Source organism: Castor canadensis, chromosome 16 (assembly GCF_047511655.1).
Source record: "Castor canadensis chromosome 16, mCasCan1.hap1v2, whole genome shotgun sequence".
In the NCBI taxonomy this organism is placed as follows: Eukaryota; Metazoa; Chordata; class Mammalia; order Rodentia; family Castoridae; genus Castor; species Castor canadensis.
Genome location: NC_133401.1, coordinates 65,386,669 through 65,403,328, shown reverse-complemented (window position 1 = coordinate 65,403,328; position 16,660 = coordinate 65,386,669). Strand labels below are relative to the sequence as shown.

The 16,660-nt window shown below is 47.4% G+C and overlaps 1 protein-coding gene across 5 annotated transcripts; it reads left to right on the top strand.

The window, feature by feature from the left end:
- Positions 1–1,512: 1,512 nt before the first annotated feature.
- Rmnd5b (required for meiotic nuclear division 5 homolog B) lies at positions 1,513–16,301 on the top strand. Of its 5 annotated transcripts, none has more exons than XM_020170442.2 (10): positions 1,513–1,920; positions 8,221–8,371; positions 10,687–10,832; positions 10,951–11,091; positions 12,103–12,203; positions 12,390–12,556; positions 13,793–13,958; positions 15,086–15,188; positions 15,282–15,436; positions 15,521–16,301. In XM_020170442.2, exons 2-10 carry the CDS (start codon positions 8,233–8,235, stop codon positions 15,582–15,584), a joined length of 1,182 nt encoding a protein of 393 aa, XP_020026031.1. In that variant the 5' UTR covers positions 1,513–1,920; positions 8,221–8,232; the 3' UTR covers positions 15,585–16,301. The 5 variants fall into 5 exon arrangements, with proteins under 5 accessions (XP_020026031.1, XP_020026029.1, XP_073913517.1 ...); XM_020170440.2 differs by having other exon boundaries at positions 1,513–1,934; positions 8,225–8,371; XM_020170439.2 differs by having other exon boundaries at positions 1,516–1,934.
- The last annotated feature ends 359 nt before the right edge of the window (positions 16,302–16,660 follow it).

The following is a 16,660-nucleotide window of genomic DNA, read 5'->3' as shown; positions in this document are numbered from 1 at the left end:
GGTCCTGTCGACTGGGACTCTGCCCTTGGCCGGGAGCAGGACTCATTCAACTCTTCGCCCCCGCGGCTTCCGCGTGGGCCGAGACCACCCAGGCTCGGCGTGCACCCAGCTTCTCCAGGATGCTGCGTCCCCAAGCGCCTGGTCCTCTCCGCACCGCCCTCTTCCCTACCGGATTTCTTAAGGTTCTGAGCCGTATCTCCCCTTTCCTAAGGGGAGGATATCTCTGTGCACCTACTGCGTTCAGCAGAGAAGACAAAAAAAGAGTCTTGGTCCCAAAGGAGCTTTTATCCTAAAAGTAGGGGGAAGGCAGGGTTAGGGGCCAGAAGACAGTCAATAAGTAAACACATATTTTCAAGTCAAAACTAAAGAAAACAAAGCTGGATTGTGCAAGTGCTCCAATGAAAACAAAACAAGATTGTGCAAGAGTGAGGGAGGCGGAGAAGTGGAGGCGTGAAGTTACCAGAAGGGAATGGACTGGAGTAAGACCAGCCGGAAAAGGGAAAATCTGCAAGTCGGGGAAACAGAAGCCTTTATTTTGGGGTTGTTTCTTGTCTAAGTCTTGGAGGTCTGTGGAGAGGTTGAGGGGTTCTCTGCTCCTTCTTTCAGAACAAGAAGGCCTGGGAGGATTCTCAGTTCGGTCCTTTCCTGGGTTTTGGGGGTCTCCTCTCTCCTTTCACTCACCTACCCTTCCTCCTCTTCCTACTTAGGGTAGATGTGCAGCCCCTATACCATTTTACTGCCCCCCTCCCGAGAAGAGCAGTTTGTGGCAGTACTGGGGGTATGGACGCATTCTACCACTTGAGCACACCTCAGGCACGCAAACAGCCCCCAACGGGACTCTTCTTTGGTGGGATTGGGGTTTGAACTCAGGGCTTTGCACTTACAAGGCAGGCACACCCCCAGTCTATTTTGCTCAGGTTATTTTGGAGATGGGGTCTTCAGAAGTGTTTGCTGGGCCTGACCTCGAACCAGAGCCTTCTGAGCTTAGCGTCCCAAGTAGCTATTACAGGCGAGGGCCACCGGTGCCTGGCAGGACTCTTTTTAAAAATATCATTTGCTATTTCAAAACAGCATTGCGGGAAAAGCCTAATTGTTGGACCCCATTACATGTAAGATGCTGTTTGGGTATTTTTTCCCCCCCACCCCCCGCTCTGGTGCTGGGGATGGAACCTACGGCCTTGCGCCTGCTAGGCCAGCGCTCCATCACTGAGCCACGCCCCGGCCAGTCGTTACTTTGAGAGGGAGAGCAGCGCAGCGTAACTATAGTTGGGGCCTCAGCCTGCCAGCAAGGTGCGCGGGCCACCTCTTCCCGCGTACACCCGGGCCGCGAGCCAGTGCTTCCGCCCAACTCCTTTCCGCCGACTGCCAGGCTCTGGGCGGGGCCGCAGGGATTGGGGCCCGGGGTCACGAGGGCGCGGGCCGGGACGGCTGAGGCGTGACTTCGGCCGTCTCTACGCCCCCACGGACGACTCCACTCGGCACGCGCTGGAGGGGAAAACTAGGCTGCCACCCCTCTGCGAAACCACTCATGGACCAGTCCGGATTCGGAGTGCAACCACCGCGCCTTCCGCTTCCGCTGACAGCGCCGGAAGTTGGGCCGGGCTGCCAGCACCGTGTTAGAGCCAGCGGGTCCTGGGCCTGAAGGTGCTGGCAGAGGGCGGGGCGGCCGGCTGGCCTAGGCGAGGGGCGCCGTTGCTGCTGCGGCCAGCCGCCCAGGCCCTGGCCTTCTCCGGAAGCCCCCCAACTTCGTCCTGAACCAATCCGCCTTGGACTTGTTCTCTTTGCAGCCGTCGGCCCCCGCCCGCGAGCTGGCGTCCCACAGACCGGGAGGACTCGGCCCCACCCTCCAAGAGCTGCCGCAGTCGGAGGAGTCGGTCGAATCCTGACGTCCCGTCCTAGTGCGACCCGACTGGGTCGGAGGTAACCAGCTGCCGGTCAGTGCTTTTGAGCAGGGTCTTTTGAAGGATGAATAAGAGTTTGCCACTCATTTGCACGTTAATGCCGAGGAAACCCCAATAGGTGCTGCTGACCAGGACTTTTTTCCCTTCCAGTTTTGGCTAGTGAGAAAAGGGATTTGCAACTTCAAATAGTAATGTGCAATGAAAAAAAAACAAAAGAATAGGCAGGGTGACTGGTTTGAGGTTAGGACAGAGGGTCTGAATTCCATACTGTGGTCTAAGAGAGCGTCTCTGGAAAGATGACATTTGTGTTGAGACCCAAATAAGAAGGAGCCATTCATGGGGAGAGATGGGAAAAGAGTGTTCCATGCAGAGGACAGAGGTCCTGAGGCACAGATGAACTGGATAAAGTCAAAGAACAGAAAGAAGGCCTCTGTGGCCAAAGTATGGCAAGAGAGGGGGAGAGCGGTGGGAGACGAGGCTGGAGGAAGTAGTTGAGGATTTATTCACACAGTGTTTTGTAGGCCATAGGATGGAGTGTGGATTTTATTTTAAGTACAGTGAAATCTGTTGTTTTTTGGCAGAGGAATGATATGTAAAATAGAGAAGGGATAGAGGAGGGGACTGCAAAATTATAAGAATTAGGTCAGTGGAGGCTGTCCAGTTCTGTGTCAGGCAATGGGGACATCATTCCATGATTTTTAAAAGTTTCCCTTCTCCCCACCCTACGAGCTGTCTTATTTCAGGATGCTGAAGAGTGGGAGCAAACCCCCATGCCTGCCTAGATAGGGATTTTACTATTCCCTCCTGTCTTTTCCTGCCCACCCTGAGACTTTTTTTTTTGGCACGGACTAGGGTTTAACTAATGGCCTACACCTTAAGCCACTCTACCAGTCCTTTTTTGTGATTTCTTTTTTTTCGAGATAGGGTCTCTCAAACTATTTGCCCTGGCTGGCCTCGAACCGTGATCCTCCTGATCTCTGCCTCCCAAGTAGCTAGGATTACAGGTGTGAGCCACTGGCAGTATTGGGGTTTGAACTTGCTTCACACTTGCTGAGCAAGCGCTCTTACTGCTTGAGCCACTTCACCAGCCCCTACCCTAAGACTTTGAGCTCAGGCCCAAAGTCAGGAATTGGGTGTCCCATGTAATCTGCAAATGCTTACTGAACACATCAGGTGGGCCAGGCCCTGGACTGGGCACTAATGAGAGGGGCTGGAGAGTCCAGTCTTCCTGTCCTTGTGCAGCTCACAGGACAGTATAGGGAGTTATGTGAACAGTAGTTGTGCACTGTAGGGGGTAATAAGAGTGTGTGGAAGGGACAAACCCTGGACAGGTTTGTGAAACTGAAAATGAGGCAGGAAGGTGTCATGGAGGGCTTCCTGAGGAGTTGGTGATTAAACTGCAGCAGAAGTGCAGAGGGCACGCTCAGACTTCAACATCTTGTGCAAAGAAGTGAGTATGATTGCACAGGGCATATATGGCGGGCCATGGCAGTATTGAAGAAAGGGGTATAGGTTCTGATGTGTGTTTAGGCGGGATCACCCTGGTGGATAATTTCTGTATGTGGGAGACCTTGGGGAGGAAGGCTCAGGACCAGTGGATGTAAAAATTGCAGTTATTGACACATTAATCATGGCCCATCAGACAGATGTACTCATGTCCTTGTGTCTGGGGAAGATGGATTGATTCAGGCAGTGAAGCTCGCTCTGCATGGACTGAGTTAGCCTCCTGGGCTCTTTGGGTATAATACCTGCAAGCAGTTCTATTTTCCCAGTTCATTTATTTAACTTTTTTTTTCTTTTTTCTTTTTTTTGCAGTACTGGGATTTAAACTCAGGGCCACCTGCTTGCCAGGCAGGTGGTCTCTCACTTGAGCCATTCCACCAGCCCTATTTTGTGTTGGGTATTTTGGAGATGGGATCTTGCAAATTATTGCCTGGGCTGGGTTTGAATGGCAGTTCTCTTGATCTCTGCCTCCTGAGTAGCTAGGATTACAGACATGAGCCACCAGTGCCCAGCCATTTATTAACTTTTAATTTTATTTATTTATTTTGTAGTGCTGGGGATGGAACCCAGGCCTCACATATGCTAAGCAAGTGTTCTACCACTGTGCTACACCCCCTACCCCCTTGTTTTTAAATATTTTATTTAGTTAATTCACTTCACAGTTCTTGGTATGTTTAATTGGTCCATGCAGGGCCTTTTTCTTATTTGTGTTTATTTATGTATTCCCATCCCTCCCTTTTCTCTCTACCATAGGAAACCATTCCAGTGCATTTGGTATACACTCAGCCTGCTCTATCCACTGGTTCAATATCCATGGATTCAACCAAGGTTGGACTGAAAATAGGCAGAGGGCTGGTGGAGTAGCTCAAGAGGTAGAGTGGCTACCTAGCAAGCATGAGGCCCTGAGTTCAAACCCCAGTAGCACCAAAAAAAAAAAAAAAAAGGTAGAAAATGAATTATGTCATTACTGAACATGTACAGATAGTTTTTTCTTTTTGTATCTTTTTTGCAGCACTGGGGTTTGAACTTAGGGCCTACACCTTGAGCTACTCCACTAGCACTTTTTTGTGATGGTTTTTTTGGGATAGGGTCTCCTGACCTATTTGCCTGGACTGGCTTCGAACCATGATCTTCCTGATCTCTGCATTCTGAGTAGCTAGAATTACAGATGTGAGCCACTGGTACCCGGCTCAGACTTTTTTTGGTCATTATTCCCTGGATAGCACTGGGAAGCAATTATTTACATAGCATTTACATTGTATTAGGTATAAGTAATCTAGAGATGATTTGAAGTTCAGAGGGCATGCCTCAGGAGGCTGAGGCATGAGGATTGCAAGTTTGAAGCCAGCCTGTGCTACATAGCAAGATTCTGTCTTAAAAAACAAAACAAAACAAGGGCTGGGGGGCTGGGATATAACTCACTGGCGGAGCCTAGCATGTGCGGTGCAACACTGTGGGTTCCTTCCCTATCACTGGAAATAAATAAATGAATGAAGTGTTAGGGAGGGGTGAGGGGTGTAACTCAGTGGCAGAGCACATGCTTAGCTTTGTCAGGGCCCTGGATTTGCTCCCCAGCACCACATCAAAGGAAAAAAAAAAGAAAGAAAGAAAGAAAAAGACACCAGTGGCTCATGCCTGTAATTCTAGCTACTCAGGAGGCAGAGATCAGGAGGATCATGGTTTGAAGCCAGCCTGGGCAAATAGTTTTTAAGACCCTATCTCAAACAAGCCCTTTAGAGAAAAGGGCTGGCAGAGTGGCTCATGTGTAAGCCCTGAATTCAAGCCCCAATACTGCAGAGAGAGAGAGAGAGAGAGAGAGAGTGAGAGAGAGTGTGTGTGTGTGTGTGTGTGTAGGTTATATCCAGTATTATGTTATTTTATGTAAGGGACCTGAGCACTCCTAGATTTTGGTGTCCAAGCGTAGTCCTGGAACCAATGTCCCATGGACTAAGGAACAACTGTATGTCCTCTTATGTGGTGTATATGTATATCTTTTATTTGCCTTGGTTGTATATATGTATTTTTTAAAAAAAGTTTGGTGATACTGGGATTTGAACTCAGGGCCTTGCATTTCACAGCCAGGTGCTCTACCACTTCAGGCCATATACTTACATTTTTAACTTATATAAATGGGGAGACTAATCTGCCTAGACTTCATTTTCTTTTCTTTTCCCCCCTCAAGGCAGTGTTTTAGGGTTTGTTGTTGCTCTAGGCATATGTGAACCAAACTTTCTAAACGATTCACAGCTTTGCACAGGCGCATCCCTCACATTTTACCTATTGATTCCTGTAGTGATGAGGTCCTGTATTGTCTCCTTACTTCTTGTCACAGTCAGCAGTGCTAGGGTGAAAATCCTATACCTATCTAATGTTGTACCTGGCTCCTTCCTCAACTTTTTAATTCAATTTCAGGATGCTGATCCAGGTTTCCCTTTGATGATCCCAATGTCAGTTGCTATCCAGGAGTGCCAGATTGTTAAGTCATTAGTGAGGTCCTGACCTTTTGTTTGCTTTTTTGGGATTTTTTTTTTTTTGGTGCTACTGGGGTTTGAACTTAGGGCCTTGTGCTTGCTAGCCAGTCACTCTACCACTTGACCCACTTAGCCAGCCCAAGAGCCTGACCTTTTCTGAGTCATGTTTGTTGTTGGTAAATTGTGACTCTGGTTCTCAAGACACTCTTGGCAAACATTCTTTTATCCTGCCCCCTTCCCCAGGTGATGGTTCTCATAGGCCCTACAATTAACTTCCTGTTTCTTGTCATCATTAATAGTTGCTGTAGGTTCATTTCAACCACAGATACTTGCTGCTTTCTTTCCTGGTGAGAGAGTGGCCTGTTAGGCTGGTCCTGAGATTACCTGTAATGGGAAGGGCTCTGAAGCCCAGAGCCAGACCAACGACTTTGGCTCCCATTCCTCTGCTTCCCAGCTGCGTGACCTTCGGCCACTTTCTTAATCTTTCTGTGTTTCATTTGCTCAGCTGTGAAGTGGGTCTAATGAGTAAATCTACCTCATAGTGTTTTTGTGAGAATTAAGTAAATGAATTAATGCATGTACCTGGCAGTTGATGCAGTGCCTGGTACATAATAAGCCCTTATGAAATGTTAGCTATTAATAATAGCAGTTATTAGCATATCATTGTATGTGGGAGTCCCTGTTATACTTCTCTCATAATGGTTCACATCTAGTTATAGAGTATTTGTGTGGGGTTGACATATTTTCTGAACACCATGATACAAATTGTAGTCTCTTTGATAGTATCAGCCAAAAAGAGACAAAGTGTAGACAAATCCCAAGGCCCTCAGTGTCATTTCCTTTCACTTGTCCCCTGCCTGGAAAGGAGATGGTGGCTATAGAGTGAGGCTGAGATGGGGAGGCCAGGACTGATGGTACTGATGGGAATGGGGAGGATCCTGATGCTGACCTTGGACCAGGATTCTCTTTATGGGGTTACTCTGTACTTTTCTTTGGGAGAATAGACATCTAGATTTGACCATTTTAGAGGGACATATAGCACAGCCCTCTCAGTACTGTAGGTGATGGGAAAGGAAGTCAACTCTAATGCCAGCATTGTGAGGATTGCCTGCACTCAGCAATGAAGGCTGCTCTGAAATGGAGGGTTGCAGTGGGAAGGGTTAAGAAGGGAGCCACAGTGATAGAGAAGGTGGAATAAGAAAAATCACCTTTCTTTCTGATATAATAAAGGAGAGAAGGTTGTATTACAGCAAGAGAACTTGTAATCTGGTGTGGGAGGCAGGCCTTCAGTCAGGTCGTTGCCCTGTGATCAGAACTGAAATAGAAGCTGGGTGCCTGGTTCACACCTGTAATCCTAGCTACTCAGGAGGCAGAGATCAGGAGGATTGTGGTTCAAAGCCAGCCCTGGAAAGTAGTTCGCAAGACCCTATCTTGAAAAAAGCCATCACAAAAAAGGGCTGCTGGAGTGGCTCAAGGTAAAGGTTTGACCTGAATTCAAACCCCAGTACCACAAAAAACAAACAATACTGAAACAGAAGGAAGAAGCAGAGGGAGAGGGATGGCATGGGACAGCAAACTAGGGCCAGCTTCCAGAGACAGCTGAGCTAACCTGGAAAGTTTGGCCAGAGAGTAGACCTGGGAAAGACACAGCATGTACCAGGGCATTGAGCTGTGAGAGTAAGGGTTCTGGTTGTCTAGACACAAGGCATGTGTCTCTGGGTGAAGCTGAGGCTAGAGTGGCAGGCCAGACCTATCAGGCCAACAAGGTTGGCAGTCATTCCCTAAGTTGTTTCCAAATATCAGCTATTCAAGGATTATCGTCATGGCTTATCTCACTGCAGTACATAGAAAACCAGTTCCACTGATGGTAAGAGAGGGTGACAGTAATGCATATATGAAAATACCTGAGCTATGACCACATTCATGTGGATTTAATTCACACGCATATGGATTTCTAGTTAGATCATGTAGCCTGGTGAGAACTGTATGCAGTCTACTTTCTCTTCTGGTTAGAAAGGAGATGAAGGACTGGGGCATGGCTCAAGTTGGTAGAGTGCCTTCCTAGCAAGACCCCCGAGTTCAAACCCCAGTACTACCAAAAGAACCAAACAACTGTTCAGAAAGATTGATGAACAAAGGTTAATAGGGAAGAAAGAGTTGAAAACAGTAATTTTTTCACCATGATTCAAAAAACTTGGGTTCTTGTACTAGCCCATATCTCCACTGGGTACCCCAGCTGATATTAATGGAAAGTTGTGGACAGATAGACTTGGTTAAGCAGGGTATTTGTGTGTGAGTGTTGGTATATGATGTAGGATGGGGTCTGATCCAGCTGACCTCCCCAGGCAGAGGCCACCATGGAGCAGTGTGCGTGCGTGGAGAGAGAGCTGGACAAGGTGCTGCAGAAGTTCCTGACCTATGGGCAGCACTGCGAGCAGAGCCTTGAGGAGCTGCTGCACTATGTGGGCCAGCTGCGGGCTGAGCTGGCCAGTGCAGGTGGGTGTGCACCCTCACGGAAGTTTCTTGACAGCCTCCCTGTGCATATGGGAGATACAAGGCCACTTGGAATTTCAGAAGGATGATGGCTAGGACATTGATACATGCATCCTTAGGCCACCTTCAAGAGAAATAATGGCAGTCTCAGCTCTTTCAAAAAGCCCAACAGAAATTATTTGCCTGAAACTATTAACATTACCACCAGAAAAAAAAATAACAATAATAAAAAAACCAAGGGAACAAGGACTGGAGATGTAGCTTAGCACTGCAAAAAAAATTAAAAAGGAACTAATATATACATCCCACCCAGATCCACCAACTATATTGCCGTATTTGCCTTATTATTTTCTTGCTTGTTATTAATACTCCTTAACTATTTGAAAATAAACTTCCTCCCTAAACCTTCAGTGTTAATTTCTAATATCGAGAACAGTGTAATAGGGCTGGCAGAGTGGCTGAAGTGGTAAGCGCGCCTGCCTAGCAAGTGTGAGGTCCTGAGTTCAAATGCCAGTACCACCAAAAAAAAGATTAAAAAATGAAACACTGATAAAATATTATCACCTCATGACCATGGTTCAATTTTGCCATTGTCCCAGAAATGTAGTCTAGGATCCAATCCAAGGTCATTACTACATTTAGCTATTTTTTTATTGGTGTCTGTACACTCACACACTATCAATCTCTGTATGTTTGTGTGTTTCTGTAGATACATATACATATACATTGTCTAGTGCCTAGTGATGGATTTTTTTAATTTTTGGTCTGGGATTGAACTCAGTGCCTAATGCTTGCTAGGCAGACACTCTACCAACACTGTTTTGTGACAAGTATTTTTGAGATAGGGTCTCTCAAACTATTTGCCCAGGCTGGCTTTGAACCTTGATCCTCCTGATCTCTGCCTCCCAAGTAGCTAGGATTATAAGTGTGAGCCACCGGTGCTTGGCTCTGATTTTTTTTTTTTTTTAAAGTGTCTCACTATGTAGCCTAAGCAGTGATCCTTCTGCCTCAGTCTCCTGAGTGCTGGAATCATTGACATATATTGATTTATTTTAACATTCTGATTTAACATCCATCTTGTTTTAGATTTGACCAGAAGGAACCCTGCTTCCTGTGTCTTTTTTTTTTTTTTCCCCTGTAATTCACTTCCCATTGAACTTATCATTTTGTACAGGTCACTCTTTTTAGGTATATTTACACCATTGTACAATTATTACTAGTATCTAATTTCAGAATATTTTCTTCATCCCCAAAATATACCCAACCCACTAACAATCTCCATTCCTCCATGTCCTTGGCCTGTGGCACTCACTTACCATCTTTCTGTGGATTTTCCTACTCTAAGTACTTCATGTAAACAGAATCATATATAGCATTTTGTTTCCAGCACCTTTCGTCGGCATATATTTTTGCTGTTTCTGTTGAGGTTTTTTTTTTTTTCTTTCTTTTTTCTGTGCTGGGGATCAAACTCAGGGCCTGGAGCATGCTAGGCAAATGCTGTCACTGAGCTACATCCCCAGCCCAACATGTTTTCAAGGTTCATCCCCGCTGTAGCATGTTTCAAAACTTCCAGTACTTCATAACTTTTTTATAGCTGAATAACATTCCATTGTATGAATAGACTGCATTTTGGTTTTACGAATAATGCCCCTAAGAATATCCACATACAGGCACTTTTATGTGGCTGTATGTTTTCATCTCTTGGAAGTGAAATTGCTGGGTTATATAGTAGCCTTATTTAACTTGACATTAAAAACATACAGAATTCAGCTGGGTGCCAGTGGTTCACAGCTGTAATCCTAGCTAGTCAGGAGGCAGAAATCAGGAGGATCGCAGTTTGAAGCCAGCCAGGGCAAATAGTTCAAGAGACTCTATCTTGAAAATACTCATCACAAAAAAAAAAAAAAAAAAAAAAAGGACTGGTGGAGTGGCTCAAGGTATAGGCCCCTGAGTTCAAACTCAGTACTACAAAACAACAACAAAAAATACAGAATTCTATGTATGAATACAGTACATGAGCTAAAATAAAGTACACAACACAGTGAGCACCAAATCATCTTCATTTCCTAGCAACCTACAATTTTACAGATGAAGAAATGAAGTCATCAAGAGACTGGCTTGTCCCACTTGACCACTTCCAAGGCATGCAGTTAAAAAGTGGCAGGACCTGGAGTAGAAGCTAGGTATTTCCCTTGGAGTTCAGGGAGCTCCCTGGGCTGCCGGGCTGGTATTTAGAATAGAGGAGGCAAAGACAGGATCTGGTGAAGAGGGTGCTCAGCCTCCTCTGTGTCCTTACTCAGTCCACTGTTTCTCTGCAGCTCTCCAGGGGACCCCTCTCTCAGCCACTCTTTCCCTGGTGATGTCCCAGTGCTGCCGGAAGATCAAAGACACTGTCCAGAAACTGGCTTCAGACCACAAGGACATTCATAGCAGTGTGTCTCGAGTAGGGAAAGCTATTGACAGGGTAAGCATGTGGGTGGTCCCAGGCCTGGAGTAGAAGCCCCTGGAGCTAGTGTGTGCTGGGCTTGGCAGGAGAGCAAGCGTGAGTACCTGAGTCACAGGACCTTGTCTCTCCTTGTCAGAACTTTGACTCTGAGATTTGCGGTGTAGTCTCGGATGCAGTGTGGGACTCTCGGGAGAAGCAGCAGCAGATTTTGCAGATGGCTATTGTAGAGCACCTCTACCAGCAGGGCATGCTCAGCGTTGCCGAAGAGCTGTGTCAGGTAACTGCTGCACCAGGCTCTGTCTCGGCTAGGAAGGTACTGAGGGATTTTTTTGGTGGCACTGGGGTTTGAATTCAGGGTTGTGCTTCCAAAGCAGGGTACTCTACCACTTGAGCTACACCTTCTGTCCATTTTACTCTGGTTATTTTGGAGATTGGGTCTTGCAAACTATTTGCCTGGGGTGGCTTCAAATCACTATCCTCCCAGTGTCAGCCTCCCAAGTAGCACCCATCCTATTTTTTCCCCTCCCCTTCAGTACTAAGGTGTGAACTCAGGGCCTTGTTCTTGCTTCGCAGGTGCTCTACCACTTGAGCTAGCCCTTTTTTGTGTTGGGTATTTTCAAGATAAGGTCTCTCAAAAGTATTTGCCTGCGCTGGCCTCAGACTACGATCCTCCTGATCTCTTCCTCCCAAGTAGTTAGGATTACAGCTGTGTACTACTGGACCAGGCTCTGTTGTACCTCTTACCTGACAATTTTCTTTCCAGTAAGTCCCTGACATTCTAAAACACATTTATTTTAGAAGGGAAATCAGTCCCCTGACATAAAATAGAAGGCAGCTCTAAAAATATATGTGATGAAGAGCAAAGTTACTGGTTTCTAGTTAGAGCTGGTTGCCAGCCAGGGTGCTGAGCCAAGGACTGATATCCCTTCATTAAAAAGATTAGTGAAATGTCAAGGTAGACTTTGTTAGGTGGTAAAGACACATTGCCAGTGAAAGTAAGGGAGACTTTGTCATAATAGAATTAGAAAAGGAATAATTTTCTCACTAGGTCGTTCAGTGCCAAGTCCAAGGACTGTCTCCAGTCCTCTGGGAGATCAGCATGTGGCACTTGGCCTCCCCAGAACCGGAACCAGAACAAGAGGGGCGCAGGCTGCTGGCAGGAGATGACAGCTCTTGTAAATGCTTCCTCCATTCAGCCAGTCTTTGGCAGATGAAGTTTTATTAATACACATGACAAAATTTTGGAAACACTGTCTTCCAATGGTGGGATCTCTGTGTCTCTTCACAGGAATCAACACTGAATGTGGACTTGGATTTCAAGCAGCCCTTCTTGGAGTTGAATCGGATCTTGGAAGCGCTGCATGAACAAGACTTGGGGCCTGCACTGGAGTAAGAGGGCTGTGGTTGGGCCAGTGGATGGTCTGTCCCAGCCTCTCTGGGCCCAGGGCCTGCCTGTATTTCTGTAGCCCTGCCTCAAGGGCCTCACACAGGTCTCTAGGGCCTCCTTGTAAAGGGCCCTCTACCAGGGCCTCTCCAGCACCAGCAGTCCCACTAAACTGACCCTTTTCTTCCCAGATGGGCTGTCTCCCACCGGCAGCGCCTGCTAGAGCTCAATAGCTCCCTTGAGTTCAAGCTGCACCGCCTGCACTTCATCCGCCTCCTGGCAGGTGGCCCTGAAAAGCAGCTGGAGGCCCTCAGCTATGCCCGGCACTTCCAGCCCTTTGCTCGTCTGCATCAGCGGGGTGAGTGCCCAGAGTGCTGGGGGTGGGAGGGTGGTGTTGCCTGGTTCAGCTGATGTCTGGCCATGTCTAATTAGGTGTTAGGTGGCTGGTCCCTGCACCCACATGGGGCTTTGCTTGTCACCCAGACAGTTGCCTCTCCCACCGCTCTTTGCCACCAAGGTGAAGTCCAAATTCAAGGATCTTAGTGCCAAGCGTGGTGGCACCCAGCCATGATTATAATTCCCAGTACTTGGAAGGCTGAGGCAGGAGATCACGAGTTCAGAGCCAGCCTGGGCTGCATAGTGATACTGTCTCAAACGAAACAAAATCTCAAGGCTCCTCTTCATCCACCTCTGCCAAACCATTTTAGCATCATCTCAGTCACCTGAGTCCTAGTGTTTACTATGTGCCATACCCACACCCAGCACTCCACCTCACAGTCACCTCTCCTTGTTTGTTGAGACTTCCCCTGATCAGCCCCTCTGGTGGGTCCTTCCTGAGCCTGTTCCTTCACACTAAGGCTTCCTTTCAGTTTCACCTTGGAGATACTCACCCTGGTAACCCTTATTATTATTTTTTCTTCACTCATACTTACTGCTTAAATTTTATTTGTAAATGAAAGCTGGGTGTGGTGGCACATGCCTTAGTCCCAGCTACTCAGGAGGTGAAGCAAGAGAGACTGCTTGAGACTAGGAGTTTTGAAATCAGCCTGAGAAACAGTGAGACCTTGTCTCAAAAATAAAACAGTAAAATAAATTTTATTTAGAAATATCATGAAAGCCAAGCAATGATTTATTTTTTTGTGGTGCTAGAGATGCAACTCAGGATGTCATACATGCTAGGCAAGCTGCCACTGAGCTACATCCCTAGCCCTCAAACAGTGGTTGTTGTTTTTGCTAAATGATGCAGCCTCCCAAAAGCTATGGACCTGAAGTCTGCTCCATGAAAAAGCAAGATTAGCTAGAGTTGTTCAATGGAGACTGTTGTGTTAAGCAGAGACTTGCTCCTGATGTGGCTGGAAGGGTGGGAAGGGCCTCCTTTCCCTCCCTTCCCACCAGGGCCTGTGGTGGGACTACCCCCACACTGATTTTAGAGTCAGGTTTGCTTGAAGGCATTGCAGTCCTTGCTCAGTCTGGTCAGGGGCCTGGGAGCTGCTGGGCTTCAACCAAACTGTTTTGGGCTTCAAGTCCTACTACCCCTTGGAGGATGGCCCTGAGTCCCAGCACCCCCTTAGCTGCCACCTTGGTTGCTTTGTAGAGATCCAGGTGATGATGGGCAGCCTGGTATACCTGCGGCTGGGCTTGGAGAAGTCACCCTACTGCCACCTCCTGGACAACAGCCACTGGGCGGAGATCTGTGAGACCTTTACTCGTGATGCTTGTTCTCTGCTGGGACTTTCAGTGGAGTCCCCTCTCAGTGTCAGGTACAACCCAGCACTGTGAGTGTGGCCTAAGTGGGAGGACAGTGAGGGAAACAATTCTGCCAAGGCCCTGCCATGTGCCAGGAACACTGCTTGTTGCTTTCACAGACCTAAAATGGTGGTCATCCTTGAAGGTAAACATCACATTTTTATAATTAACAAAGAGAGGATCCTATGCACCTCACCCCTAGAATATTGCTAGACCTCTCAGCTAATTTGGGTCCCTCTTGTAACCACTCTTCTCACAACCTCATCTCTAACACCACTTCCCTTCAGGGAAGACTTGAGAGGCTGTGTGATGCAGATCTAGTTACTGCTTAGAAATTTCCTGCACTGTAGGTCTTCTCTCACCTTGCAGCAACCCCTGGAACTAGAGCTTCTGTTACCCTCATTTTATAGATGAGAAAATGGAGGTTTATGAGAATTGACTTGTTCAGGGGCCTCTAGGGAATGAATAGAAACCACTAGGACCGACCCCAGCCATATACTGGGGTTATCACAGTGCCTTTTATTTAGAATGGTTATAGAGTCTCCTACTCCATCCCAATATAGTGGACCAGCTGTTACAGTGAGTAGACTCAGGTCATAAAACAGTAGTTCTTAGCAGAACCACCACTTTGACAGGATGCCTATTTGGGCAGGACTCACTATAGGGAACTTACTATCAGAGGTTCCAGCCACTGGGTTCCCTACCTGTTGTGCAGTCAGTCATCTTTAGTAATCCCTGCCCCACCACTTTTCAGTGTCTAGTTGACACTGTTATATAGATGTATTTTGACAACAGAGCAGGTTAGATCCTATAACCAAGTTGGGCCTTTTCAGATTGACAACTGTCCCCCAGTCACACACACACACTGGTTTAGGTGAGCAGATCTGCCCCTGTAATTTCATTCTGTCTTTCTTTTAGATTCTCAGATTTTGGGGTACATTATAATAACTAGAGTTGGACATACCTAACTACATACATGGGACTTTACCAGCAGTCTGAGGGATTTAAGAACTAATTTGATTTCATGCCAGTTTAGAATCTTATCTCAAGCCCCCTGCTGAAGACAGGGTGCTGTGTCCTTTTGCCTATCTGCTGGGTCTCTGTGGTTTGAGATGCTCCAGCCCCTGCTCTCTGTTTGCAGCTTTGCTTCTGGTTGTGTGGCACTGCCCGTGCTGATGAACATCAAAGCTGTGATTGAGCAGAGGCAGTGCACTGGGGTCTGGAGTCACAAGGACGAGCTGCCGGTGAGGCCTGGCGGGAGGTGTGGGCAGAAGACAGGTGCAGGGGAGGACATCTGGAATGGGAAGTGGAACTCACCCTTCTGCTGGCCTTCCCAGATTGAAATTGAACTAGGCATGAAGTGCTGGTACCACTCAGTGTTCGCTTGCCCCATCCTCCGCCAGCAGACTTCAGATTCCAACCCTCCCATCAAGCTCATCTGCGGCCACGTCATTTCTCGAGATGCACTCAACAAGCTGATTAATGGGGGGAAGTAAGTTCCTCTTCCCTGCTTCATCTTGGCCTGGCTCTCCTGCTGGCTGCTCCTGAGGTAGACTTGGTTTTCCCTCCTTTGCAGGCTGAAGTGTCCCTACTGCCCCATGGAGCAGAACCCAGCTGATGGGAAACGCATCATATTCTGATTCCTGCTTGGAAGGCACTTCGCTGGAAAGAGTTTTTCATCCACAGTATTTGTCTGTCTCTGGGGCAAGTGGGTGGCTGGCTTCTTTGGTGATCAATTTCAGAGCTCCTGGCTGAGGAACACTACCACAGAGCAGAGCCTGACCAGATTATCAGCAGAGGCCCAGAAAGGAGGTGAACCAATGCACACTTGGCAACTGGCTCTTCTGCTATAAGGAAAGGGAGCTCCTGGCTTCTAGACTTCTACTCTGTCTTCTCTGCCTTGACTTAGCAGCAGCTGACAGAGTAGCAAAGGCCTTGGCCATCAGCAGCAGACACCTTTCCACCCCTGCCCCCAGCTGCGTCTCTTGCTGCTAATGCCAAGGCTGGTGCCCATCCTACCCTCAGCCCAGGGTGTTAGCGGTGGCTTTCCTCTTTCTGTTGTATAGCTTCAACTGTATGTGTCCTATCCCACTGTAAATAGTTTAAGTTAGAACTGAATGTTGTTGTTTTATAACTTTGAGCAAATATATTCACAGCTCTTCTCCTTACTTTTGGCCAGCCTTGCTTCACTGGCAAACTACTGCATGACGGCTGCACAGGAACTGTCTAGCAAAACCATGGCCAGCCATTATGCCATCTGCCCCCAGTTGGGGGGAAACCTGGGTGATGGCAGACCCTGGGTAAGGTGCTTTCATGTTCATATAAAATGTTTCATATAAAATTTTGCTAGAAATCCATGTAAGGGGAGTAAGATGAAAGCTTGGTTGCTATGTTTGAGTCCTGGGAGGGGCTTTTGACAGCAGGAAGGGGCCTTAAGTCTAAAATGTTTGGAGGAACTGGATTATCAGGGCCATTATGTCAAGCAGGAGCAGCCTGAGGTTTTGTATTTAACTTCATATTCCTATTTAAAATTTACTGTGTGGGTGAGTAAATGGCTTCCATCAGACATTTTAGGCTCCGAGGGAAAAAAGAAAAGACTGGTGATATCCCTCACACAGGGGCAGCAGGCTTCTGTGAAGTGGGTTCTAGGTCCTGCTGCCTCATCTTAAAGCTCCCACCTGTCCTGGAAGAGGGAGTCAAAAACTGAGGTGGCAGC

Excerpts from the sequence above, each read along its gene's own strand:
- Rmnd5b (XM_020170442.2), top strand. The coding sequence starts at position 8,233 with ATGGAGCAGTGTGCGTGCGTGGAGAGAGAGCTGGACAAGGTGCTGCAG. Across the intron at positions 11,092-12,102 it reads TTGCCGAAGAGCTGTGTCAG|GAATCAACACTGAATGTGGA; the intron begins GTAACTGCTGCA and ends GTCTCTTCACAG. Across the intron at positions 13,959-15,085 it reads GAGTCCCCTCTCAGTGTCAG|CTTTGCTTCTGGTTGTGTGG; the intron begins GTACAACCCAGC and ends CTCTGTTTGCAG.